The 27,500-nt window shown below is 58.5% G+C and overlaps 1 protein-coding gene across 1 annotated transcript in view; it reads left to right on the top strand.

The window, feature by feature from the left end:
* LOC144486620 (von Willebrand factor A domain-containing protein 7-like) overlaps positions 1-27,500 on the top strand; it is a gene marked incomplete at its 3' end in the record, with an annotated part of 32,508 nt that overhangs the window by 766 nt on the left and 4,242 nt on the right. The window contains exons 2-6 of the mRNA XM_078204666.1: positions 1,222-1,437; positions 6,196-6,471; positions 17,361-17,454; positions 22,576-22,707; positions 25,168-25,348. Coding sequence (XP_078060792.1) covers positions 1,222-1,437; positions 6,196-6,471; positions 17,361-17,454; positions 22,576-22,707; positions 25,168-25,348 — 899 coding nt within the window. The remainder of the gene's footprint in view (positions 1-1,221; positions 1,438-6,195; positions 6,472-17,360; positions 17,455-22,575; positions 22,708-25,167; positions 25,349-27,500) is intronic.

The raw sequence follows: 27,500 nt of genomic DNA, 5'->3' as shown, positions 1-27,500 counted from the left end.
GAGCGAGGTTGGGAGTGAGTGAGCGAGGTTGGGAGTGAGTGAGTGAGGTTGGGAGTGAGTGAGTGAGTGAGTGAGCAAGGTAGGTAGTGAGTGAGTGAGTGAGCGAGGTTGGGAGTGAGTGAGCGAGGTTGGGAGTGAGTGAGCGAGGTTGGGAGTGAGTGAGTGAGTGAGCAAGGTAGGTTGTGAGTGAGTGAGTGAGCGAGGTTGGGAGTGAGTGAGTGAGTGAGCGAGTGAGTGAGCGAGCAAGCGAACGAGGTAGTGAGTGAGTGAGTGAGTGAGTGAGGTTGGGAGTGAGTGAGTGAGTGAGCGAGGTTGGGAGTGAATGAGTGAGTGAGTGAGCGAGCAAGCGAGCGAGGTAGTGAGTGAGTGAGTGAGCGAGGTTGGGAGTGAGTGAGTGAGTGAGTGAGCGAGCAAGCGAGCGAGGTAGTGAGTGAGTGAGTGAGTGAGGTTGGGAGTGAGTGAGTGAGCGAGCAAGCGAGTGAGATAGTGAGTGAGTGAGTGAGTGAGGTTGGGAGTGAGTGAGTGAGCGAGCAAGCGAGTGAGATAGTGAGTGAGTGAGTGAGCGAGGTTGGGAGTGAGTGAGTGAGTGAGCGAGTGTGGTAGGGAGTGAGTGAGTGAGTGAGTGAGCGAGGTTGGGAGTGAGTGAGTGAGTGAGCGAGTGTGGTAGGGAGTGAGTGAGTGAGTGAGTGAGTGAGCGAGCAAGCGAGCGAGGTAGTGAGTGAGTGAGTGAGTGAGCGAGGTTGGGAGTGAGTGAGTGAGCGAGTGAGGTAGGGAGTGAGTGAGTGAGTGAGCGAGGTTGGGAGTGAGTGAGTGAGTGAGCGAGGTTGGGAGTGAGTGAGTGAGCGAGTGAGGTAGGGAGTGAGTGAGTGAGTGAGTGAGGTAGGGAGTGAGTGAGTGAGTGAGCGAGGTTGGGAGTGAGTGAGTGAGTGAGCGAGCAAGCGAGGTAGTGAGTGAGTGAGCGAGGTTGGGAGTGAGTGAGTGAGTGAGTGAGCGAGGTTGGGAGTGAGTAAGTGAGCGAGCGAGTGAGGTAGGGAGTGAGTGAGTGAGTGAGTGAGCGAGCAAGCGAGCGAGATAGTGAGTGAGTGAGTGAGTGAGTGAGTGAGCGAGGTTGGGAGTGAGTGAGTGAGCGAGTGAGGTAGGGAGTGAGTGAGTGAGTGAGCGAGTGAGGTAGGGAGTGAGGGCTATCTCTGGAGGCTGATTCCTATCTCCTGCTCTCTGCAGATGCCGGGAGTTCTGCCATTCCTGCTTCCTTCGGGATTGTGTCTCTGGATCCTGGCCACCTCTCCCACCGCCATGGGATTCAACCCCAACTTTGGACAGAGCGTCACCCACTCCGACATCACCAAGATGGCCGCCCTGCGGATTGTCCTCAGATTGTTCCAGGAGATTCCCAATCCTGAGGGAAAAGTCCTTCCGAAGGAGGCCTTCCAACTGGAGGTAACACGCTGATATCCGTTCATTCATATCAGAGTGAGGGATGTGGACTCGATCGTTCCGGGGGACGAGGGGGCTTCAGTTCAGGCGGAGAGACGGGGAGAAGCTGGGATCATTCCCCTCGGAGCGGAGAAGGTTCAGGGGGAGATTGAATCGAGGCGTTCAGAATCACGAGGGGGAGAGGGGGGGGGTTTGGATGGAGTGAATGAGGAGAAAGTGTTTCCAGTGACAGGAGGCTCGGTAACCAGAGGGGACACGGATTGAAGAGAATCGGGGAAAGAACCAGAGGGGGGGGGAGATGAGGGGAATTTTATTTTGGACACACAGCGAGTTGTTGTGATCTGGAAGGCGCTGCCTGAAAGGGCGCTGGAAGCTGATTCAACAGGAACTTTCAAAAGGGGCAATTGGGGAAATACTGGAAGGGGGAAAATTTACAGGGAGAGCGGGAGAGAGAGTGGGGAATAATTGGAGAGATCTTTCAAAGAGCTAGCACAGGCTGGATGGGCTGACCAGCCTCCTACTGTGCAGTAGGATTCTGCGCACACCTGCCTTGCATGCAGATAGTACGGTGCACAGAGCCAGGCCCTTCAGCCCATCTGCTCTAAACAAGCCCCTCTCCACCTCCCCGCACCAGCATCTCCGTCTATTCCTTTCTCCCTCATGGGTTTATCCAGTTTCATCGATATTATCCACCTCCCCCACTCCCCGTGGGAGCGAGTCCCACAATCTCCCCACTCTCTGTGGGAGCGAGTCCCACATTCTCCCCACTCCCCGTGGGAGCGAGTCCCACATTCTCCCCACTCCCCGTGGGAGCGAGTCCCACATTCTCCCCACTCCCCGTGGGAGCGAGTCCCACATTCTCCCCACTCCCCGTGGGAGCGAGTCCCACATTCTCCCCACTCCCCGTGGGAGCGAGTCCCACATTCTCCCCACTCCCCGTGGGAGCGAGTCCCACATTCTCCCCACTCCCCGTGGGAGCAAGTCTCACATTCTCCCCACTCACTGTGCTCCGAGTATGGTGTAACCGAGAGATATGGAGACCGGAATTGTGCACAGTGCTCCGAGTGTGGGTCTAACCGAGGGGTATGGAGACTGGAACTGTGCACAGTGCTCCGAGTGTGGTCTAACCGAGGGATATGGAGACTGGAACTGTGCACAGTGCTCCGAGTGTGGTGTAACCGAGAGATATGGAGACCGGAATTGTGCACAGTGCTCCGAGTGTGGGTCTAACCGAGGGGTATGGAGACTGGAACTGTGCACAGTGCTCCGAGTGTGGTCTAACCGAGGGATATGGAGACTGGAACTGTGCACAGTGCACCGAGTGTGGTCTAACCGAGGGATATGGAGACTGGAACTGTGCACAGTGCTCTGAGTGTGGTCTAATCGAGGGATATGGAGACTGGAACTGTGCACAGTGCTCCCAGTGTGGGTCTAACCGAGGGATATGGAGACTGGAACTGTGCACAGTGCTCCCAGTGTGGTCTAACCGAGGGATATGGAGACTGGAACTGTGCACAGTGCTCCCAGTGTGGGTCTAACCGAGGGATATGGGGACTGGAACTGTGCACAGTGCTCCGAGTGTGGGTCTAACCGAGGGATATGGAGACTGGAAATGTGCGCAGTGCTCCGAGTGTGGTCTAACCGAGGGATATGGGGACTGGAACTGTGCACAGTGCTCCGAGTGTGGGTCTAACCGAGGGATATGGAGACTGGAACTGTACACAGTGCTCCGAGTGTGGTCTAACCGAGGGGTATGGAGACTGGAACTGTGCACGGTGCTCCGAGTGTGGATCTAACCGAGGGATATGGAGACTGGAACGGTGCACAGTGCTCCGAGTGTGGTCTAACCGAGGGATATGGAGACTGGAACTGTGCACGGTGCTCCGAGTGTGGATCTAACCGAGGGATATGGAGACTGGAACGGTGCACAGTGCTCCGAGTGTGGTCTAACCGAGGGATATGGAGACCGGAACTGTGCACAGTGCTCCGAGTGTGGGTCTAACTGAGGGATATGGAGACTGGAACTGTGCACAGTGCTCCGAGTGTGGGTCTCACCGAGGGATATGGAGACTGGAACTGTGCACAGTGCTCCGAGTGTGGTGTAACTGAGGGATATGGAGACCGGAACTGTGCACAGTGCTCCGAGTGTGGTCTAACCGAGGGATATGGAGACTGGAACTGTGCACAGTGCTCCGAGTGTGGGTCTAACCGAGGGATATGGAGACTGGAACTGTGCACAGTGCTCCCAGTGTGGTCTAACCGAGGGATATGGAGACCGGAACTGTGCACAGTGCTCCGAGTGTGGGTCTAACCGCGGGATATGGAGACTGGAACTGTGCACAGTGCTCCGAGTGTGGGTCTATCCGAGGGATATGGAGACTGGAACTGTGCACAGTGCTCCGAGTGTGGGTCTAACCGAGGGATATGGAGACTGGAGCTGTGCACAGTGCTCCGAGTGTGGTCTAACCGAGGGATATGGAGACTGGAACTGTGCACAGTGCTCCGAGTGTGGTCTAACCGAGGGATATGGAGACTGGAACTGTGCACAGCGCTCCGAGTGTGGGTCTAACCGAGGGATATGGAGACTGGAACTGTGCACAGTGCTCCGAGTGTGGGTCTAACTGAGGGATATGAGACTGGAACTGTGCACAGTGCTCCGAGTGTGGGTCTAACCGAGGGATATGGAGACTGGAACTGTGCACAGTGCTCCGAGTGTGGGTCTAACTGAGGGATATGGAGACTGGAACTGTGCACAGTGCTCCGAGTGTGGTCTAACCGAGGGATATGGAGACCGAACTGTGCACAGTGCTCCGAGTGTGGTCTAACCGAGGGATATGGAGACTGGAACTGTGCACAGTGCTCCGAGTGTGGGTCTAACCGAGGGATATGGAGACCGGAACTGTGCACAGTGCTCCGAGTGTGGTCTAACCGAGGGATATGGAGACTGGAACTGTGCACAGTGCTCCGAGTGTGGGTCTAACCGAGGGATATGGAGACTGGAACTGTGCACAGTGCTCCGAGTGTGGTTTAACCGAGGGATATGGAGACCGGAACTGTGCACAGTGCTCCGAGTGTGGTTTAACCAAGGGATATGGAGACTGGAACTGTGCACAGTGCTCCGAGTGTGGGTCTAACCGAGGGATATGGAGACTGGAACTGTGCGCAGTGCTCCGAGTGTGGGTCTAACCGAGGGATATGGAGACTGGAACTGTGCACAGTGCTCCGAGTGTGGTTTAACCGAGGGATATGGAGACCGGAACTGTGCACAGTGCTCCGAGTGTGGTTTAACCAAGGGATATGGAGACTGGAACTGTGCACAGTGCTCCGAGTGTGGGTCTAACTGAGGGATATGGAGACTGGAACTGTGCACAGTGCTCCCAGTGTGGGTCTAACCGAGGGATATGGAGACTGGAACTGTGCACAGTGCTCCGAGTGTGGGTCTAACCGAGGGATATGGAGACTGGAACTGTGCACAGTGCTCCGAGTGTGGGTCTAACCGAGGGATATGGAGACTGGAACTGTGCACAGTGCTCCGAGTGTGGGTCTAACTGAGGGATATAGAGACTGGAACTGTGCACAGTGCTCCCAGTGTGGGTCTAACCGAGGGATATGGAGACTGGAACTGTGCACAGTGCTCCGAGTGTGGGTCTAACCGAGGGATATGGAGACTGGAACTGTGCACAGTGCTCCGAGTGTGGGTCTAACCGAGGGATATGGAGACTGGAACTGTGCACAGTGCTCCGAGTGTGGGTCTAACCGAGGGATATGGAGACCGGAACTGTGCACAGTGCTCCGAGTGTGGGTCTAACCGAGGGATATGGAGACCGGAACTGTGCACAGTGCTCCGAGTGTGGGTCTAACCGAGGGATATGGAGACCGGAACTGTGCACAGTGCTCCGAGTGTGGGTCTAACCGAGGGATATGGGGACTGGAACTGTGCACAGTGCTCCGAGTGTGGTCTAACCGAGGGATAGGGAGACTGGAACTGTGCACAGTGCTCCGAGTGTGGGTCTAACCGAGGGATATGGAGACTGGAACTGTGCACAGTGCTCCGAGTGTGGTCTAACCGAGGGATATGGAGACCGGAACTGTGCACAGTGCTCCGAGTGTGGGTCTAACCGAGGGATATGGAGACTGGAATTGTGCACAGTGCTCCGAGTGTGGGTCTAACCGAGGGATATTGAGACTGGAACTGTGCACAGTGCTCCCAGTGTGGTCTAACCGAGGGATATTGAGACTGGAACTGTGCACAGTGCTCCGAGTGTGGGTCTAACCGAGGGATATGGAGACCGGAACTGTGCACAGTGCTCCGAGTGTGGGTCTAACCGAGGGATATGGGGACTGGAACTGTGCACAGTGCTCCGAGTGTGGTCTAACCGAGGGATAGGGAGACTGGAACTGTGCACAGTGCTCCGAGTGTGGGTCTAACCGAGGGATATGGAGACTGGAACTGTGCACAGTGCTCCGAGTGTGGTCTAACCGAGGGATATGGAGACCGGAACTGTGCACAGTGCTCCGAGTGTGGGTCTAACCGAGGGATATGGAGACTGGAACTGTGCACAGTGCTCCGAGTGTGGGTCTAACCGAGGGATATTGAGACTGGAACTGTGCACAGTGCTCCCAGTGTGGTCTAACCGAGGGATATTGAGACTGGAACTGTGCACAGTGCTGTCTCCTTGTTGCTCCCTCTCTCTGCGGAGATGCAGTTTGAGTTTGTTGCCCATTGGTGATCTAATCTCATTCAATTTCCTTCTCCTCCAGGATCAGAAGCTCAGGGCGGAAAATATTTTTGAGGCGTATTATGAATCCAAGGTCTCAGCGCGTCGGTTTAAGCAAGCACTAAAGGTGATCACCAACAGGAACACGTTGGTCGATTTCAAATACGCCCTGGCAGCGGAACGCCACTTTGACTCGGAGAACTTGCGAGAGGGAAAGCAGGTGCTCTTGAGGGAGAAAGCCCAGGTGATACAAAACATCCTGCGGGGCAATTATCATCAAGCCCAGAAACACATGGGAACCATGCTGCACACACTCCAGGTCAGTACTGAGGGAGTGCCGCACTGTCAGAGGGTCAGTACTGAGGGAGTGCCGCACTGTCAGAGGGTCAGTACTGAGGGAGTGCCGCACTGTCAGAGGGTCAGTGCTGAGAGAGTGCCGCACTGTCAGAGGGTCAGTGCTGAGGGAGTGCCGCACTGTCAGAGGGTCAGTACTGAGGGAGTGCCGCAATGTCAGAGGGTCAGTGCTGAGGGAGTGCCGCAATGTCAGAGGGTCAGTACTGAGGGAGTGCCGCACTGTCAGAGGGTCAGTACTGAGGGAGTGCCGCACTGTCAGAGGGTCAGTACTGAGGGAGTGCCGCACTGTCAGAGGTTCAGTACTGAGGGAGTGCCGCACTGTCAGAGGGTCAGTGCTGAGGGAGTGCCGCACTGTCAGAGGGTCAGAACTGAGGGAGTGCCGCAATGTCAGAGGGTCAGTACTGAGGGAGTGCCGCACTGTCAGAGGGTCAGTGGTGAGGGAGTGCCGCACTGTCAGAGGGTCAGTACTGAGGGAGTGCCGCACTGTCAGAGGGTCAGTGCTGAGGGAGTGCCGCACTGTCAGAGGGTCAGTGCTGAGGGAGTGCCGCACTGTCAGAGGGTCAGTGCTGAGGGAGTGCCGCACTGTCAGAGGGTCAGTGCTGAGGGAGTGCCGCACTATCAGAGGGTCAGTGCTGAGGGAGTGCCGCACTGTCAGAGGGTCAGTGCTCAGCGAGTCCCGCACTGTCAGAGGGTCAGTGCTGAGGGAGCGCCGCACTGTCAGAGGGTCAGTGCTCAGCGAGTCCCGCACTGTCAGAGGGTCAGTACTGAGGGAGCGCCGCACTGTCAGAGGGTCAGTACTGAGGGAGTGCCGCACTGTCAGAGGGTCAGTGCTGAGGGAGTGCCGCACTGACAGAGGGTCAGTACTGAGGGAGTGCCGCACTGCCAGAGGGTCAGTACTGAGGGAGTGCCGCACTGTCAGAGGGTCAGTGCTGAGGGAGTGCCGCACTGTCAGAGGGTCAGTGCTGAGGGAGTGCCGCACTGTCAGAGGATCAGTGCTGAGGGGGTGCCGCACTGTCAGAGGGTCAGCACTGAGGGAGTGCTGCACTGTCAGAGGGTCAGTGCTGAGGGAGTGCCGCACTGTCAGAGGGTCAGTACTGAGGGAGTGCCGCACTGTCAGAGGGTCAGTGCTGAGGGAGTGCCGCACTGTCAGAGGGTCAGTACTGAGGGAGTGCCGCACTGTCAGAGGGTCAGTGCTGAGGGAGTGCCGCACTGTCAGAGGGTCAGTGCTGAGGGAGTGCCGCACTGTCAGAGGGTCAGTGCTGAGGGAGTGCCGCACTGTCAGAGGGTCAGTGCTGAGGGAGTGCCGCACTGTCAGAGGGTCAGTGCTGAGGGAGTGCCGCACTGTCAGAGGGTCAGTACTGAGGGAGTGCCGCACTGTCAGAGGGTCAGTACTGAGGGAGTGCCGCACTGTCAGAGGGTCAGTGCTGAGGGAGTGCCGCACTGTCAGAGGGTCAGTGCTGAGGGAGGGCTGCACTGTCAGAGGGTCAGTGCTGACGGAGTGCCGCACTGTCAGATGGTCAGTACTGAGGGAGTGCCGCACTGTCAGAGGGTCAGTACTGAGGGAGTGCCGCACTGTCAGAGGGTCAGTACTGAGGGAGTGCCGCACTGTCAGAGGGTCAGTGCTGAGGGAGTGCCGCACTGTCAGAGGGTCAGTACTGAGGGAGTGCCGCACTGTCAGAGGGTCAGTGCTGAGGGAGTGCTGCACACACTCCAGGTCAGTACTGAGGGAGTGCCGCACTGTCAGAGGTTCAGTACTGAGGGAGTGCTGCACTGTCAGAGGGTCAGTACTGAGGGAGTGCCGCACTGTCAGAGGGTCAGTACTGAGGGAGTGCCGGACTGTCAGAGGGTCAGTGCTGAGGGAGTGCCGCACTGTCAGAGGGTCAGTACTGAGGGAGTGCCGCACTGTCAGAGGGTCAGTACTGAGGGAGTGCCGCACTGTCAGAGGGTCAGTACTGAGGGAGTGCCGCACTGTCAGAGGGTCAGTACTGAGGGAGTGCCACACTGTGAGAGGGTCAGTGCTGAGGGAGTGCTGCACTGTCAGAGGGTCAGTACTGAGGGAGTGCCGCACTGTCAGAGGGTCAGTACTGAGGGAGTGCCACACTGTGAGAGGGTCAGTGCTGAGGGAGTGCTGCACTGTCAGAGGGTCAGTGCTGAGGGAGTGCCGCACTGTCAGAGGGTCAGTACTGAGGGAGTGCCGCACTGTCAGAGGGTCAGTACTGAGGGAGTGCCGCACTGTCAGTGGGTCAGTGCTGAGGGAGTGCCGCACTGTCAGAGGGTCAGTGCTGAGAGAGTGCCGCACTGTCAGAGGGTCAGTGCTGAGGGAGTGCCGCACTGAGGGAGGGTCTGTGCTGAGGGAGTGCCGCACTGTCAGAGAGTCAGTGCTGAGGGAGTGCCGCACTGTCAGAGAGTCAGTGCTTAGGGAGTGCCGCACTGTCAGAGGGTCAGTGCTGAGGGAGTGCCGCACTGTCAGAGGGTCAGTGCTGAGGGAGTGCCGCACTGTAAGAGAGTCAGTGCTGAGGGAGTGCCGCACTGTCAGAGGGTCAGTGCTGAGGGAGTGCCGCACTGTCAGAGGGTCAGTACAGAGGGAGTGCCGCACTGTCAGAGGGTCAGTACTGAGGGAGTGCCGCACTGTCAGAGGGTCAGTGCTGAGGGAGTGCCGCACTGTCAGAGGGTCAGTGCTGAGGGAGTGCCGCACTGTCAGAGGGTCAGTACTGAGGGAGTGCCGCACTGTCAGAGGGTCAGTACTGAGGGAGTGCCGCACTGTCAGAGGGTCAGTACTGAGGGAGTGCCGCACTGTCAGAGGGTCAGTACTGAGGGAGTGCTGCACTGTCAGAGGGTCAGTACTGAGGGAGTGCCGCACTGTCAGAGGGTCAGTGCTGAGGGAGTGCCGCACTGTCAGAGGGTCAGTGCTGAGGGAGTGCCGCACTGTCAGAGGGTCAGTGCTGAGGGAGTGCCACACTGTCAGAGGGTCAGTGCTGAGGGAGTGCCGCACTGTCAGAGGGTCAGTGCTGAGGGAGTGCCGCACTGTCAGAGGGTCAGTGCTGAGGGAGTGCCGCACTGTCAGAGGGTCAGTGCTGAGGGAGTGCCGCACCGTCAGAGGGTCAGTGCTGAGGGAGTGCCGCACTGTCAGAGGGTCAGTGCTGAGGGAGTGCCGCACTGTCAGAGGGTCAGTGCTGAGGGAGTGCCGCACTGTCAGAGGGTCAGTGCAGAGGGAGCGCCGCACTGTCAGAGGGTCAGTGCTGAGGGAGTGCCGCACTGTCAGAGGATCAGTGCTGAGGGGGTGCCGCACTGTCAGAGGGTCAGCATTGAGGGAGTGCCGCACTGTCAGAGGGTCAGTGCTGAGGGAGTGCCGCACTGTCAGAGGGTCAGTACTGAGGGAGTGCCGCACTGTCAGAGGGTCAGTGCTGAGGGAGTGCCGCACTGTCAGAGGGTCAGTACTGAGGGAGTGCCGCACTGTCAGAGGGTCAGTGCTGAGGGAGTGCCGCACTGTCAGAGGGTCAGTGCTGAGGGAGTGCCGCACTGTCAGAGGGTCAGTGCTGAGGGAGTGCCGCACTGTCAGAGGGTCAGTGCTGAGGGAGTGCCGCACTGTCAGAGGGTCAGTGCTGAGGGAGTGCCGCACTGTCAGAGGGTCAGTACTGAGGGAGTGCCGCACTGTCAGAGGGTCAGTACTGAGGGAGTGCCGCACTGTCAGAGGGTCAGTGCTGAGGGAGTGCCGCACTGTCAGAGGGTCAGTGCTGAGGGACTGCTGCACTGTCAGAGGGTCAGTGCTGACGGAGTGCCGCACTGTCAGATGGTCAGTACTGAGGGAGTGCCGCACTGTCAGAGGGTCAGTACTGAGGGAGTGCCGCACTGTCAGAGGGTCAGTGCTGAGGGAGTGCCGCACTGTCAGAGGGTCAGTTCTGAGGGAGTGCCGCACTGTCAGAGGGTCAGTTCTGAGGGAGTGCCGCACTGTCAGAGGGTCAGAGCTGAGGGAGTGCCGCACTGTCAGAGGGTCAGTGCTGAGGGAGTGCTGCACTGTCAGAGGGTCAGTACTGAGGGAGTGCCGCACTGTCAGAGGGTCAGTACTGAGGGAGTGCCGCACCGTCAGAGGGTCAGTACTGAGGGAGTGCCGCACTGTCAGAGGGTCAGTACTGAGGGAGTGCCGCACTGTCAAAGGGTCAGTGCTGAGGGAGTGCCGCACTGTCAGAGGGTCAGTGCTGAGGGAGCGCCGCACTGTCAGAGGGTCAGTGCGGAGGGAGCGCCGCACTGTCAGAGGGTCAGTGCTGAGGGAGTGCCGCACTGTTAGAGGGTCAGTGCTGAGGGAGTGCCGCACTGTCAGAGGGTCAGTGCTGAGGGAGTGCCGCACTGTCAGCGGGTCAGTACTGAGGGAGTGTCGCACTGTCAGAGGGTCAGTACTGAGGGAGTGCCGCACTGTCAGAGGGTCAGTGCTGAGGCAGTGCCGCACTGTTAGAGAGTCAGTGCTGAGGGAGTGCTGCACTGTCTGAGGGTCAGTACTGAGGGAGTGCCTCACTGTCAGAGGGTCAGTGCTGAGGGAGTGCCGCACTGTCAGAGGGTCAGTACTGAGGGAGTGCCGCACTGTCAGAGGGTCAGTGCTGAGGGAGTGCCGCACTGTCAGAGGGTCAGTACTGAGGGAGCGCCGCACTGTCAGAGCGTCAGTGCTCAGGGAGTGCCGCACTGTCAGAGGGACAGCGCTGAGGGAGTGCCGCACTGTCAGAGGATCAGTGCTGAGGGAGTGCCGCGCTGTCAGAGGGTCAGTGCTGAGGGAGTGCCGCACTGTCAGAGGATCAGTGCTGAGTGAGTGCCGCACTGTCAGAGGATCAGTGCTGAGGGAATGCCGCACTGTCAGAGGGACAGCGCTGAGGGAGTGCCGCACTGTCAGAGGGTCAGTACTGAGGGAGTGCTGCACTTTCAGAGGGTCTGTGCTGAGGGAGTGCCGCACTGTCAGAGGGTCAGTGCTGAGGGAGTGCCGCACTGTCAGAGGGTCAGTGCTGAGGGAGTGCCGCACTGTCAGAGGGTCAGTGCTGAGGGAGTGCCGCACTGTCAGAGGGTCAGTGCTGAGGGAGTGCCGCACTGTCAGAGGGTCAGTGCTGAGGGAGTGCCGCACTGTCAGAGGGTCAGTACTGAGGGAGTGCTGCACTGTCAGAGGGTCAGTACTGAGGGAGTGCCGCACTGTCAGAGGGTCAGTGCTGAGGGAGTGCCGCACTGTCAGAGGGTCAGTACTGAGGGAGTGCCGCACTGCCAGAGGGTCAGTACTGAGGGAGTGCCGCACTGTCAGAGGGTCAGTGCTGAGGGAGTGCCGCACTGTCAGAGGGTCAGTACTGAGGGAGTGCCGCACTGTCAGAGGGTCAGTGCTGAGGGAGTGCCACACTGTCAGAGGGTCAGTACTGAGGGAGTGCCGCACTGTCAGTGGGTCAGTACTGAGGGAGTGCCGCACTGTCAGAGGGTCAGTGCTGAGGGGGTGCCGCACTGTCAGAGGGTCAGTGCTGAGGGAGTGCCGCACTGTCAGAGGGTCAGTACTGAGGGAGTGCCGCACTGTCAGAGGGTCAGTACTGAGGGAGTGCTGCACTGTCAGAGGGTCAGTGCTGAGGGAGTGCCGCACTGTCAGAGGGTCAGTACTGAGGGAGTGCCGCACTGTCAGAGGGTCATTGCTGAGGGAGTGCCGCACTGTCAGAGGGTCAGTACTGACGGAGTGCCGCACTGTCAGAGGGTCAGTGCTGAGGGAGTGCTGCACACACTCCAGGTCAGTACTGAGGGAGTGCCGCACTGTCAGAGGTTCAGTACTGAGGGAGTGCCGCACTGTCAGAGGGTCAGTGCTGAGGGGGTGCTGCACTGTCAGAGGGTCAGTACTGAGGGAGTGCCGCACTGTCAGAGGGTCAGTACTGAGGGAGTGCCGCACTTTCAGAGGGTCAGTACTGAGGGAGTGCTGCACTGTCAGAGGGTCAGTACTGAGGGAGTGCCGCACTGTCAGAGGGTCAGTGCTGAGGGAGTGCCGCACTGTCAGAGGGTCAGTACTGAGGGAGTGCCGCACTGTCAGAGGGTCAGTACTGAGGGAGTGCCGCACTGTCAGAGGGTCAGTACTGAGGGAGTGCCGCACTGTCAGAGGGTCAGTACTGAGGGAGTGCCACACTGTGAGAGGGTCAGTGCTGAGGGAGTGCTGCACTGTCAGAGGGTCAGTACTGAGGGAGTGCCGCACTGTCAGAGGGTCAGTACTGAGGGAGTGCCACACTGTGAGAGGGTCAGTGCTGAGGGAGTGCTGCACTGTCAGAGGGTCAGTGCTGAGGGAGTGCCGCACTGTCAGAGGGTCAGTACTGAGGGAGTGCCGCACTGTCAGAGGGTCATTACTGAGGGAGTGCCGCACTGTCAGTGGGTCAGTGCTGAGGGAGTGCCGCACTGTCAGAGGGTCAGTGCTGAGAGAGTGCCACACTGTCAGAGGGTCAGTGCTGAGGGAGTGCCGCACTGAGGGAGGGTCTGTGCTGAGGGAGTGCCGCACTGTCAGAGAGTCAGTGCTGAGGGAGTGCCGCACTGTCAGAGAGTCAGTGCTGAGGGAGTGCCGCACTGTCAGAGGGTCAGTGCTGAGGGAGTGCCGCACTGTCAGAGGGTCAGTGCTGAGGGAGTGCCGCACTGTCAGAGAGTCAGTGCTGAGGGAGTGCCGCACTGTCAGAGGGTCAGTGCTGAGGGAGTGCCGCACTGTCAGAGGGTCAGTACAGAGGGAGTGCCGCACTGTCAGAGGGTCAGTACTGAGGGAGTGCCGCACTGTCAGAGGGTCAGTGCTGAGGGAGTGCCGCACTGTCAGAGGGTCAGTGCTGAGGGAGTGCCGCACTGTCAGAGGGTCAGTACTGAGGGAGTGCCGCACTGTCAGAGGGTCAGTACTGAGGGAGTGCCGCACTGTCAGAGGGTCAGTGCTGAGGGAGTGCCGCACTGTCAGAGGGTCAGTGCTGAGGGAGTGCCGCACTGTCAGAGGGTCAGTGCTGAGGGAGTGCCGCACCGTCAGAGGGTCAGTGCTGAGGGAGTGCCGCACTGTCAGAGGGTCAGTGCTGAGGGAGTGCCGCACTGTCAGAGGGTCAGTGCTGAGGGAGTGCCGCACTGTCAGAGGGTCAGTGCAGAGGGAGCGCCGCACTGTCAGAGGGTCAGTGCTGAGGGAGTGCCGCACTGTCAGAGGATCAGTGCTGAGGGGGTGCCGCACTGTCAGAGGGTCAGCACTGAGGGAGTGCCGCACTGTCAGAGGGTCAGTGCTGAGGGAGTGCCGCACTGTCAGAGGGTCAGTACTGAGGGAGTGCCGCACTGTCAGAGGGTCAGTGCTGAGGGAGTGCCGCACTGTCAGAGGGTCAGTACTGAGGGAGTGCCGCACTGTCAGAGGGTCAGTGCTGAGGGAGTGCCGCACTGTCAGCGGGTCAGTGCTGAGGGAGTGCCGCACTGTCAGAGGGTCAGTGCTGAGGGAGTGCCGCACTGTCAGAGGGTCAGTGCTGAGGGAGTGCCGCACTGTCAGAGGGTCAGTGCTGAGGGAGTGCCGCACTGTCAGAGGGTCAGTGCTGAGGGAGTGCCGCACTGTCAGAGGGTCAGTACTGAGGGAGTGCCGCACTGTCAGAGGGTCAGTGCTGAGGGAGTGCCGCACTGTCAGAGGGTCAGTGCTGAGGGAGTGCTGAACTGTCAGAGGGTCAGTGCTGACGGAGTGCCGCACTGTCAGATGGTCAGTACTGAGGGAGTGCCGCACTGTCAGAGGGTCAGTACTGAGGGAGTGCCGCACTGTCAGAGGGTCAGTGCTGAGGGAGTGCCGCACTGTCAGAGGGTCAGTTCTGAGGGAGTGCCGCACTGTCAGAGGGTCAGTGCTGAGGGAGTGCCGCACTGTCAGAGGGTCAGTGCTGAGGGAGTGCTGCACTGTCAGAGGGTCAGTACTGAGGGAGTGCCGCACTGTCAGAGGGTCAGTACTGAGGGAGTGCCGCACCGTCAGAGGGTCAGTACTGAGGGAGTGCCGCACTGTCAGAGGGTCAGTACTGAGGGAGTGCCGCACTGTCAGAGGGTCAGTGCTGAGGGAGTGCCGCACTGTCAGAGGGTCAGTGCTGAGGGAGCGCTGCACTGTCAGAGGGTCAGTGCGGAGGGAGCGCCGCACTGTCAGAGGGTCAGTGCTGAGGGAGTGCCGCACTGTCAGAGGGTCAGTGCTGAGGGAGTGCCGCACTGTCAGAGGGTCAGTGCTGAGGGAGTGCCGCACTGTCAGCGGGTCAGTACTGAGGGAGTGTCGCACTGTCAGAGGGTCAGTACTGAGGGAGTGCCGCACTGTCAGAGGGTCAGTGCTGAGGCAGTGCCGCACTGTTAGAGAGTCAGTGCTGAGGGAGTGCTGCACTGTCTGAGGGTCAGTACTGAGGGAGTGCCTCACTGTCAGAGGGTCAGTGCTGAGGGAGTGCCGCACTGTCAGAGGGTCAGTACTGAGGGAGTGCCGCACTGTCAGAGGGTCAGTGCTGAGGGAGTGCCGCACTGTCAGAGGGTCAGTACTGAGGGAGCGCCGCACTGTCAGAGGGTCAGTGCTCAGGGAGTGCCGCACTGTCAGAGGGACAGCGCTGAGGGAGTGCCGCACTGTCAGAGGATCAGTGCTGAGGGAGTGCCGCGCTGTCAGAGGGTCAGTGCTGAGGGAGTGCCGCACTGTCAGAGGATCAGTGCTGAGGGAGTGCCGCACTGTCAGAGGATCAGTGCTGAGGGAATGCCGCACTGTCAGAGGGACAGCGCTGAGGGTGTGCCGCACTGTCAGAGGGTCAGTACTGAGGGAGTGCTGCACTTTCAGAGGGTCTGTGCTGAGGGAGTGCCGCACTGTCAGAGGGTCAGTGCTGAGGGAGTGCCGCACTGTCAGAGGGTCAGTGCTGAGGGAGTGCCGCACTGTCAGAGGGTCAGTGCTGAGGGAGTGCCGCACTGTCAGAGGGTCAGTGCTGAGGGAGTGCCGCACTGTCAGAGGGTCAGTGCTGAGGGAGTGCCGCACTGTCAGAGGGTCAGTACTGAGGGAGTGCTGCACTGTCAGAGGGTCAGTGCTGAGGGAGTGCCGCACTGTCAGAGGGTCAGTGCTGAGGGAGTGCCGCACTGTCAGAGGGTCAGTGCTGAGGGAGTGCCGCACTGTCAGAGGGTCCGTGCTGGGGGAGTGCCGCACTGTCAGAGGGTCAGTGCTGAGGGAGTGCCGCACTGTCAGAGGGTCAGTGCTGAGGGAGTGCCGCACTGTCAGAGGGTCAGTGCTGAGGGAGTGCCGCACTGTCAGAGGGTCAGTGCTGAGGGAGTGCCGCACTGTCAGAGGGTCAGTACTGAGGGAGTGCTGCACTGTCAGAGGGTCAGTACTGAGGGAGTGCCGCACTGTCAGAGGGTCAGTGCTGAGGGAGTGCCGCACTGTCAGAGGGTCAGTACTGAGGGAGTGCCGCACTGTCAGAGGGTCAGTGCTGAGGGAGTGCCGCACTGTCAGAGGGTCAGTGCTGAGGGAGTGCCGCACTGTCAGAGGGTCAGTGCTGAGGGAGTGCCGCACTGTCAGAGGGTCAGTACTGAGGGAGTGCCGCACTGTCAGAGGGTCAGTGCTGAGGGAGTGCCGCACTGTCAGAGGGTCAGTGCTGAGGGAGTGCTGCACTGTCAGAGGGTCAGTGCTGACGGAGTGCCGCACTGTCAGATGGTCAGTACTGAGGGAGTGCCGCACTGTCAGAGGGTCAGTACTGAGGGAGTGCCGCACTGTCAGAGGGTCAGTGCTGAGGGAGTGCCGCACTGTCAGAGGGTCAGTTCTGAGGGAGTGCCGCACTGTCAGAGGGTCAGTGCTGAGGGAGTGCCGCACTGTCAGAGGGTCAGTGCTGAGGGAGTGCTGCACTGTCAGAGGGTCAGTACTGAGGGAGTGCCGCACTGTCAGAGGGTCAGTACTGAGGGAGTGCCGCACCGTCAGAGGGTCAGTACTGAGGGAGTGCCGCACTGTCAGAGGGTCAGTACTGAGGGAGTGCCGCACTGTCAGAGGGTCAGTGCTGAGGGAGTGCCGCACTGTCAGAGGGTCAGTGCTGAGCTAGCGCCGCACTGTCAGAGGGTCAGTGCGGAGGGAGCGCCGCACTGTCAGAGGGTCAGTGCGGAGGGAGTGCCGCACTGTCAGAGGGTCAGTGCTGAGGGAGTGCCGCACTGTCAGAGGGTCAGTGCTGAGGGAGTGCCGCACTGTCAGCGGGTCAGTACTGAGGGAGTGTCGCACTGTCAGAGGGTCAGTACTGAGGGAGTGCCGCACTGTCAGAGGGTCAGTGCTGAGGCAGTGCCGCACTGTTAGAGAGTCAGTGCTGAGGGAGTGCTGCACTGTCTGAGGGTCAGTACTGAGGGAGTGCCTCACTGTCAGAGGGTCAGTGCTGAGGGAGTGCCGCACTGTCAGAGGGTCAGTACTGAGGGAGTGCCGCACTGTCAGAGGGTCAGTGCTGAGGGAGTGCCGCACTGTCAGAGGGTCAGTACTGAGGGAGCGCCGCACTGTCAGAGGGTCAGTGCTCAGGGAGTGCCGCACTGTCAGAGGGACAGCGCTGAGGGAGTGCCGCACTGTCAGAGGATCAGTGCTGAGGGAGTGCCGCGCTGTCAGAGGGTCAGTGCTGAGGGAGTGCCGCACTGTCAGAGGATCAGTGCTGAGGGAGTGCCGCACTGTCAGAGGATCAGTGCTGAGGGAATGCCGCACTGTCAGAGGGACAGCGCTGAGGGAGTGCCGCACTGTCAGAGGGTCAGTACTGAGGGAGTGCTGCACTTTCAGAGGGTCTGTGCTGAGGGAGTGCCGCACTGTCAGAGGGTCAGTGCTGAGGGAGTGCCGCACTGTCAGAGGGTCAGTACTGAGGGAGGGCCGCACTGTCAGGCTGTTTAAGCTGAGCTGTGATCTGTTCCCTCCAGGATTTTTACAGCCACAGTAACTGGGTTGAACTTGGGTTCCAGACTCCCAACAGCAAACTCATCAAAGCTGGTGAAGCGATCGGGAGGGTCGCAGGTGAGGCTGCCCAGGTCTCCGGGGTCATTTGCGGGTCAGAGTTAGCTGCCATCTTTCATGCTGTCAATGCGAGGTGGTAACCAGGGCCCTGGTAACCAAGAGACAGAAACATAGAAACATCGAGGATAGGAGCAGGAGGAGGCCATTTGGCCCTTCGAGCTGCTCCCCCACTCATCACCAACATGGCTGATCATCCAACTCAACAGCCTCATCCTGCTGTCCCCCCATAACCTTTGACCCCGTTCGCCCCAAGCGCCATCTCCAGCCGCCTCTTGAATACATTCAATGTTTTGGCATCAGCTCCTTCCTGTGGGAATGAATTCCACAGACTCACCGCTCTCTGGGTGAAGAAATGTCTCCTCATCTCCGTCCTAAATGGTCTACCCCGAATCCTCAGACTGTGACCCCTGGTTCTGGACTCCCCCCCCCCCCACCATCGGGAACATCCTCCCCGCATCCACCCTGTCCAGTCCTGTTACCAAACCCCGCCCCCAATCCCCAAACCCCGCCCCCAATCCCCAAACCCCGCCCCCAAACCCCGCCCCCAATCCCCTGGTTCTGGACTCCCCCCCCCCCCACCATCGGGAACATCCTCCCCGCATCCACCCTGTCCAGTCCTGTTACCAAACCCCGCCCCCAATCCCCAAACCCCGCCCACAACCCCCAAACCCCGCCCCCAATCCCCAAACCCCGCCCCCAATCCCCAAACCCCGCCCCCAATCCCCAAACCCCGCCCCCAATCCCCAAACCCCGCCCCCAACCCCCAAACCCCGCCCCCAATCCCCAAACCCCGCCCCCAATCCCCAAACCCCGCCCCCAATCCCCAAACCCCGCCCCCAATCCCCAAACCCCGCCCCCAACCCCCAAACCCCGCCCCCAATCCCCAAACCCCGCCCCCAATCCCCAAACCCCGACCCCAATCCCCAAACCCCGCCCCCAATCCCCAAACCCCGCCCCCAATCCCCAAACCCCGCCCCCAATCCCCAAACCCCGCCCCCAACCCCCAAACCCCGCCCCCAATCCCCAAACCCCGCCCCCAATCCCCAAACCCCGCCCCCAACCCCCAAACCCCGCCCCCAATCCCCTGGTTCTGGACTCCCCCCACCATCGGGAACATCCTCCCTGCATCCACCCTGTCCAGTCCTGTTACCAAACCCCGCCCCCAATCCCCAAACCCCGCCCCCAATCCCCAAACCCCGCCCCCAATCCCCAAACCCCGCCCCCAATCCCCAAACCCCAATCCCCAAACCCCGCCCCCAACCCCCAAACCCCGCCCCCAATCCCCAAACCCCGCCCCCAATCCCCAAACCCCGCCCCCAATCCCCAAACCCCGCCCCCAATCCCCAAACCCCGCCCCCAATCCCCTGGTTCTGGACTCCCCCCACCATCGGGAACATCCTCCCTGCATCCACCCTGTCCAGTCCTGTTACCAAACCCCGCCCCCAATCCCCAAACCCCGCCCCCAATCCCCAAACCCCGCCCCCAATCCCCAAACCCCGCCCCCAATCCCCAAACCCCGCCCCCAATCCCCAAACCCCGCCCCCAATCCCCAAACCCCGCCCCCAATCCCCAAACCCCGCCCCCAACCCCCAAACCCCGCCCCCAATCCCCTGGTTCTGGACTCCCCCCACCATCGGGAACATCCTCCCTGCATCCACCCTGTCCAGTCCTGTTACCAAACCCCGCCCCCAATCCCCAAACCCCGCCCCCAATCCCCAAACCCCGCCCCCAATCCCCAAACCCCGCCCCCAATCCCCAAACCCCAATCCCCAAACCCCGCCCCCAACCCCCAAACCCCGCCCCCAATCCCCAAACCCCGCCCCCAATCCCCAAACCCCGCCCCCAATCCCCAAACCCCGCCCCCAATCCCCAAACCCCGCCCCCAATCCCCTGGTTCTGGACTCCCCCCACCATCGGGAACACCCTCCCTGCATCCACCCTGTCCAGTCCTGTTAGAATTTTATAAGTCTCGATGAGATCCCCCCTCATTCGTCTGAACTCCAGTGAAAACAATCCTAACCGAGTCAATCTCTCCTCATACATCAGTCCCACCATCCCCGGAATCAGCCGGGTAAACCTTCGCTGCACTCCCTCGAGAGCAAGAACATCCTTCCTCAGAAAAGGAGACCCAAACTGCACACAATACTCTCGGTGTGGCCTCACCAAGGCCCTGTATAATCGCAACAACACATCCCTCGCTCCTGTACTCGAAACCTCTCACAATGAAGGCCAACATACCATTTACCTTCTTTACCGCCTGCTGTACCTGCATGCTTACCCTCAGCGAATGATCTCACAGCAGTGCAGAGTTCCTGCATTTATATAGCGACTACAATTGTCCCACAATAATTCACCGCTGCAGCAACCACAGATAAATGAAACGTTCAAGGGGCTGGAGGAGGTTACAGAGATAGGGAGGGGGTGTAGGGGCTGGAGGAGGTTACAGAGATAGGGAGGGGTGTAGGGGCTGGAGGAGGTTACAGAGATAGGGAGGGGTGTAGGGGCTGCAGGAGGTTACAGAGATAGGGAGGGGGTGTAGGGGGCTGGAGGAGGTTACAGAGATAGGGAGGGGTGTAGGGGCTGGAGGAGGTTTCAGAGATAGGGAGGGGGTGTAGGGGCTGGAGGAGGTTACAGAGATAGGGAGGGGGTGTAGGGGCTGGAGGAGGTTACAGAGATAGGGAGGGGGTGTAGGGGCTGGAGGAGGTTACAGAGATAGGGAGGGGTGTAGGGGCTGGAGGAGGTAACAGAGATAGGGAGGGGTGTAGGGGCTGGAGGAGGTTACAGAGATAGGGAGGGGGTGTCGGGGCTGGAGGAGGTTACAGAGATAGGGAGGGGGTGTAGGGGCTGGAGGAGGTTACAGAGATAGGGAGGGGGTGTAGGGGCTGGAGGAGGTTACAGAGATAGGGAGGGGGTGTAGCGGCTGGAGGAGGTTACAGAGTTAGGGAGGGGTGTAGGGGCTGGAGGAGGTTACAGAGATAGGGAGGGGGTGTCGGAGCTGGAGTAGGTTACAGAGATAGGGAGGGGGTGTAGGGGCTGGAGGAGGTTACAGAGATAGGGAGGGGTGTCGGGGCTGGAGGAGGTTACAGAGATAGGGAGGGGTGTAGGGGCTGGAAGAGGTTACAGAGATAGGGAGGGGTGTAGGGGCTGGTTGAGGTTACAGAGATAGGGAGGGGTGTAGGGGCTGGAGGATGTTACAGAGATAGGGAGGGGTGTAGGGGGCTGGAGGAGGTTACAGAGATAGGGAGGGGTTTTGGGGCTGGAGGAGGTTACAGAGATAGGGAGGGGGTGTAGGGGCTGGAGGAGGTTACAGAGATAGGGAGGGGGTGTAGGGGCTGGAGGAGGTAACAGAGATAGGGAGGGGGTGTAGGGGCTGGAGGAGGTTACAGAGATAGGGAGGGGTTTTGGGGCTGGAGGAGGTTACAGAGATAGGGAGGGGGTGTAGGGGCTGGAGGAGGTTACAGAGATAGGGAGGGGTGTAGGGGCTGGAGGAGGTTACAGAGATAAGGAGGGGTGTAGGGGCTGGAGGAGGTTACAGAGATAGGGAGGGGTGTAGGGGCTGTAGGAGGTTACAGAGATAGGGAGGGGGTGTAGGGGCTGGAGGATGTTACAGAGATAGGGAGGGGTGTAGGGGCTGGAGGAGCTTACAGAGATAGGGAGGGGTATAGGGGCTGGAGGAGCTTACAGAGATAGGGAGGGGTGTAGGGGCTGGAGGAGGTTACAGAGATAGGGAGGGGTGTAGGGGCTGGAGGAGGTTACAGAGTTAGGGAGGGGTGTAGGGGCTGGAGGAGGTTACAGAGATAGGGAGGGGGTGTCGGAGCTGGAGGAGGTTACAGAGATAGGGAGGGGGTGTAGGGGCTGGAGGAGGTTACAGAGATAGGGAGGGGGTGTAGGGGCTGGAGGAGGTTACAGAGATAGGGAGGGGGTGTAGGGGCTGGAGGAGGTTACAGAGATAGGGAGGGGGTGTAGGGGCTGGAGGAGGTTACAGAGATAGGGAGGGGTGTCGGGGCTGGAGGAGGTTACAGAGATAGGGAGGGGTGTAGGGGCTGGAGGAGGTTACAGAGATAGGGAGGGGTGTAGGGGCTGGAGGAGGTTACAGAGATAGGGAGGGGTGTAGGGGCTGGAGGAGGTTACAGAGATAGGGAGGGGGTGTAGGGGCTGGAGGAGGTTACAGAGATAGGGAGGGGGTGTAGGGGCTGGAGGAGGTTACAGAGATAGGGAGGGGGTGTAGGGGCTGGAGGAGATTACAGAGATAGGGAGGGGGTGTAGGGGCTGGAGGAAGTTACAGAGATAGGGAGGGGTGTAGAGGCTGGGGGAGGTTACAGAGATAGGGAGGGGTGTAGAGGCTGGAGGAGGTTACAGAGATAGGGAGGGGTGTAGGGGCTGGAGGAGGTTACAGAGATAGGGAGGGGTGTAGGGGCTGGAGGAGGTTACAGAGATAGGGAGGGGTGTCGGGGCTGGAGGAGATTACAGAGATAGGGAGGGGGTGTAGGGGCTGGAGGAGGTTACAGAGAGAGGGAGGGGTGTAGGGGCTGGAGGAGGTTACAGAGATAGGGAGGGGGCGTAGGGGCTGGAGGAGGTTACAGAGATAGGGAGGGGTGTAGGGGCTGGAGGAAGTTACAGAGATAGGGAGGAGTGTAGGGGCTGGAGGAAGTTACAGAGATAGGGAGGGGTGTAGGGGCTGGAGGAAGTTACAGAGATAGGGAGGGGTGTCAGGACTGGAGGAGGTTACAGAGATAGGGAGGGGTGTAGGGGCTGGAGGAGGTTACAGAGATAGGGAGGGGTGTAGGGGCTGGAGGAGGTTACAGAGATAGGGAGGGGTGTAGGGGCTGGAGGAAGTTACAGAGATAGGGAGGGGTGTAGGGGCTGGAGGAAGTTACAGAGATATGGAGGGGTGTCAGGACTGGAGGACGTTACAGAGATAGGGAGGGGTGTCAGGACTGGAGGAGGTTACAGAGATAGGGAGGAGTGTAGGGGCTGGAGGAAGTTACAGAGATAGGGAGGGGTGAAGGGGCTGGAGGAAGTTACAGAGATAGGGAGGGGTGTCAGGACTGGAGGAGGTTACAGAGATAGGGAGGGGTGTAGGGGCTGGAGGAGGTGAAACATTGTTGTTCTCCTTCTTAGGCAAGAATGAAGAAACGTGCATTGAGTGCTCGCCGTCCCCGCAGTGTGTGGATGAGATACTGGGCTCTGTCCTCAAAGAGAAGATCATCACCACCGGATACTTTAGCCTCAACCCTCATGGCAGACCTGAAGGTAAGAAATACCCGGGTAGGAGTGTGGTCTAACCGAGGGATAGGGAGACCGGAACTGTGCACAGTGCTCCGAGTGTGGTCGAACCGAGGGATATGGAGACTGGAACTGTGCACAGTGCTCCGAGTGTGGGTCTAACCGAGGGGTATGGAGACTGGAACTGTGCACAGTGCTCCGAGTGTGGGTCTAACCAAGGGATATGGAGACCGGAACTGTGCACAGTGCTCCGAGTGTGGGTCTAACTCAGGGATATTGAGACTGGGACTTCCCGAGTCCCAGCGATGAACCTTCCCAATGATATTTGATCAGCCAATGAGGAAGTGTTGTTTTGTACGGATGAAGTGTGGGGGAGGAGGTGAAACATGTCCCTGAGGTAGCACAGGGATGATGGGATGAATGGCCCTCCTTCTCTTTACCCAGTGTGTATTCTTGGACTCCAGTGAGCTATTGGAACAAAGGACAGGCCCTTCGACCCACCAAGCCTGTGCTAGCACATGACGCCTTTCTGAACTGGAGACCCTTTGCCTGTCCACGGTCCTCATCCCTCTATTCATAGAATCATAGAATCCCGACAGTGCAGAAGGAGGCCATTCGGCCCATCGAGTCTGCACCGACCACAATCCCACCCAGGCCCTATCCCCATAACTCCATGCATTTACCCCAGCGAGTCCCCCGGCACTCGGATCAATTTATCACGGCCAATCCACCTAACCTGCACATCTTTGGAATGATGGAGGAAACCGGAGCACCCGGAGGAAACCCACGCAGACACGAGGAGAATGTGCAAACTCCACACAGACAGTGACCCGAGCCGGGAATCGAACCCGGGTCCCTGGCGCTGTGAGGCAGCAGTGCTAACCACTGTGCCACCGTGCCCCCGGGAATCGAACCCGGGTCCCTGGCGCTGTGAGGCAGCAGTGCTAACCACTGTGCCACCGTGCCCCCGGGAATCGAACCCGGGTCCCTGGCGCTGTGAGGCAGCAGTGCTAACCACTGTGTCACCGTGCCCCCGGGAATCGAACCCGGGTCCCTGGCACTGTGAGGCAGCAGTGCTAACCACTGTGTCACCGTGCCCCCGGGAATCGAACCCGGGTCCCTGGCGCTGTGAGGCAGCAGTGCTAACCACTGTGTCACCGTGCCCCCGGGAATCGAACCCGGGTCCCTGGAGCTGTGAGGCAGCAGCGCTAACCACTGTGCCACCGTGCACCCGGGAATCGAACCCGGGTCCCTGGCGCTGTGAGGCAGCAGCGCCAACCACTGTGCCACCGTGCACCCGGGAATCGAACCCGGGTCCCTGGCGCTGTGAGGCAGCAGCGCCAACCACTGTGCCACCGTGCACCCGGGAATCGAACCCGGGTCCCTGGCGCTGTGAGGCAGCAGCGCTAACCACTGTGCCACCGTGCCCCCGGGAATTAAACCCGGGTCCCTGGCGCTGTGAGGCAGCAGCGCTAACCCACTGTGCCACCGTGCCCCCGTGCCCCCGGGAATTAAACCCGGGTCCCTGGCGCTGTGAGGCAGCAGCGCTAACCCACTGTGCCTATTCATCTATCTGTCAAGATGCCTCCATTGTATCCGCTTCCACTCCCTCCCCCGGCAGCGAGTTCCAGGCACCCACTACTGTCTGTGTAAAAAATCTGCCTCGTACATCTCCTTTAAACCTTGCCCCTCGCACCTTAAACCTGTGCCCCCGAGTAATTGACTCTTCCACCCTGGGAAAAAGCTTCTGACTATCCACTCTGTCCATGCCCCTCATAATCTTGTAGACTTCTATCAGGTCTCCCCTCAACCTCCGTCGTTCCAGTGAGAACAAACCAAGTTTCTCCAACCTCTCCTCATAGCTAATGCCCTCCATACCAGGCAACATCCTGGTAAATCTTTTCTGTACCCTCTCCAAAGCCTCCACACTCTTCCGGTAGTGTGGCGACCAGAACTTTACGCAATCTTCCAAATGTGACTTAACTAATGTTCTCGACAGGATGAACGATATTGCGCTGGAGGGAGTGCGGAGGAGGTTCCTCAGAATGTTGTCAGATCTAGAAAAGTGTCGCTACCAGGAGAGATTGGGGTTATTTTCCTTGGAGCAGAAAAGGCTGGGGGGGTGGCGTGACTGAGGTGAACAAAAATGAAGAGGGGAAGAGAGAGAGAGTGGGCAGCGTAAAACCATTTCCCCTGGCAGAGAATTCTAGAACCAGGGACATCGATTCAAGATCACTGTAGAGGGGACATGAGGAAGAACCTTTTTACACAGGGGATGGTGGGTGTCTGGAATTCACCGCCCGGGTTGGTGGTGGAGGGAGAGACGCTAAACTCCATGAGAAAGTATCTGTACCTGCACTGTAAGCGGTGAACGCGGCTGGACGGTGGGCCAGGTGCGGGAAGGTGGGATTGTTCTCCGGCTGGCATGGACGAGATGGGACAAATGGCCTTCTTCTGTGCTGTAACCTTCCTGCTGTCTTTTCACAGGGAAATGCAGCCACGGAGGGAAAGCTGACCTCAGCAAGAAGGGGAACCAAGGGATTAACAAGGACTCGCTCATTTCTGCGCATGGTCAGTATCACAGAGAGGCAGCGAGAGTGGCCATGCTCGCTTCACTGGAGCTCTTCCAGGATGTGTGGGACACTGTGGGACACCAGCACTTTTTAAGGTGAGACTTCCAACCCCGACAGTCACCAGTTCGCTGTCAACCTTCCCCGCCTCACACCCTCCTTGGTGAAGCATCACAAGGGTCTGGATCGTCTCCCCCCCACCTACCCCGGCATCCCGACAATCCGTCAGGGGATAAACAGTAACTCGGAAGAGAGTAGGACCCTTAAAGGATCAACAAGGTCACCATAGAAAGCATCCTTTCTGGTTGTATCACAGCTCGGTCTGGGCTCCTGCTCTGCCCAAGACCGCAAGGAACTACAAAGGGTTGTGAATGTAGCCCAATCCATCACGCAAACCAGCCTCCCATCCATTGACTCTGTCGACACTTCCCGCTGCCTCGGCAAAGCAGCCAGCATAATTAAGGACCCCACACACCCCGGACATTCTCTCTTCCACCTCCTTCCATTAGGAAAAAGATACAAAAGTCTGAGGTCACGCACCAACCGACTCAAGAACAGCTTCTTCCCTGCTGCTGTCAGACTTTTGAATGGACCGACCTCACATTAAGTTGATCTTTCTCTACACCCTAGCTATGACTGTAACACTACATTCTGCACTCTCTCCTTTCCTTCTCTATGAATGGTATGCTTTGTCTGCATAGCGCGCAAGAAACAGTACTTTTCACTGTATGTTAATACATGTGACAATAATAAATCAAATCATATGTGTGGATCCACAAGAGCTGCTTCACAGCTCCAGGGACCTGGGTTCGATTCCCGGCTTGGGTCACTGTCTGTGTGGAGTTTGCACATTCTCCTCGTGTCTGCGTGGGTTTCCTCCGGGTGCTCCGGTTTCCTCCCACAGTCCAAAGATCTGGGGTTAGGTTGATTGGCCAGGTTAAAAATTGCCCCTTAGAGTCCTGAGATGTGTAGGTTAGAGGGATTAGCGGGTAAATATGTAGGAATATGGGGGTAGGGCCTGGGTGGGATTGTGGTCGGTGCCGACTCGATGGGCCGAATGGCCTCCTTCTGCACTGTTGGGTTTCTATGATTTCTATGAGATGGGTGAGATCCTAAATGAATATTTCGCATCAGTATTTACTGTTGAGAAAGGCATGGATGTTAGGGAACTTGGGGAAATAAATTGTGATGTCTTGAGGAGTGTACATATTACAGAGAAGGAGGTGCTGGAAGTCTTAAAGCGCATCAAGGTAGATAAATCCCCGGGACCTGATGAAGTGGATCCCAGGGCATTGTGGGAGGCGAGGGAGGAAATTGCGGGTCCCCTAGCTGAGGTATTTGAATCATCGATAGTCACGGGTGAGGTGCCTGAAGATTGGAGAGTGGCAAATGTTGTGCCTTTGTTTAAAAAGGGCTGCAGGGAAAAGCCTGGGAACTACAGGCCAGTGAGCCATCTGTGGTGGGTAAATTGTTGGAAGTTATTTTGAAAGACAGGATCTACAGGCATTTAGAGACGCAAGGACTGATTAGGGACAGTCAGCATGGCTTTGTGAGTGGAAAATCATGTCTCACAAATTTGATTGAGTTTTTTGAAGGGGTAACCAAGAAGGTAGATGAGGGCAGTGCAGTTGATGTTGTCTACATGGACTTTAGCAAGGCCTTTGACAAGGTACCGCATGGTAGGTTGTTGCATAAAGTTAAATCTCACGGGATCCAGGGTGAGGTATCCAAATGGATACAAAATTGGCTTCTTGACAGAAACCAGAGGGTGGTTGTAGAGAGTTGTCTTTCAAACTGGAGGCCTGTGACCAGCGGTGTGCCTCAGGGATCAGTGCTGGGCCCACTGTTATTTGTCATTTATATTAATGATTTGGATGAGAATATAGGAGGCATGGTTAGTAAGTTTCCAGATGACACCAAGATTGGTGGCAGAGTGGACAGTGAGGAAGGTTATCTCCAATTGCAGCGGGATCTTGATCAATTGGGCCAGTGGGCTGACGAATGGCAGATGGAGTTTAATTTAGATAAATGCGAGGTGATGCGTTTTGGTAGATTGAACCAGGGCAGGACTTACTCAGTTAATGGTAGGGCATTGGGGAGAGTTATAGAACAAAGAGATCTCGGGGTACATGTTCATAGCTCCTTGAAAGTGGAGTCACAGGTGGACAGAGTGGTGAAGAAGGCATTCGGCATGTTTGGTTTCATTGGTCAGAACATTGAATACAGGAGTTGGGATGTCTTGTTGAAGTT

This window comes from Mustelus asterias, unplaced genomic scaffold, assembly GCF_964213995.1.
Source record: "Mustelus asterias unplaced genomic scaffold, sMusAst1.hap1.1 HAP1_SCAFFOLD_416, whole genome shotgun sequence".
NCBI classification, from domain to species: Eukaryota; Metazoa; Chordata; class Chondrichthyes; order Carcharhiniformes; family Triakidae; genus Mustelus; species Mustelus asterias.
Note: the sequence above shows the minus strand (reverse complement) of the source record. Positions and strands in the feature narration are given on the sequence as shown.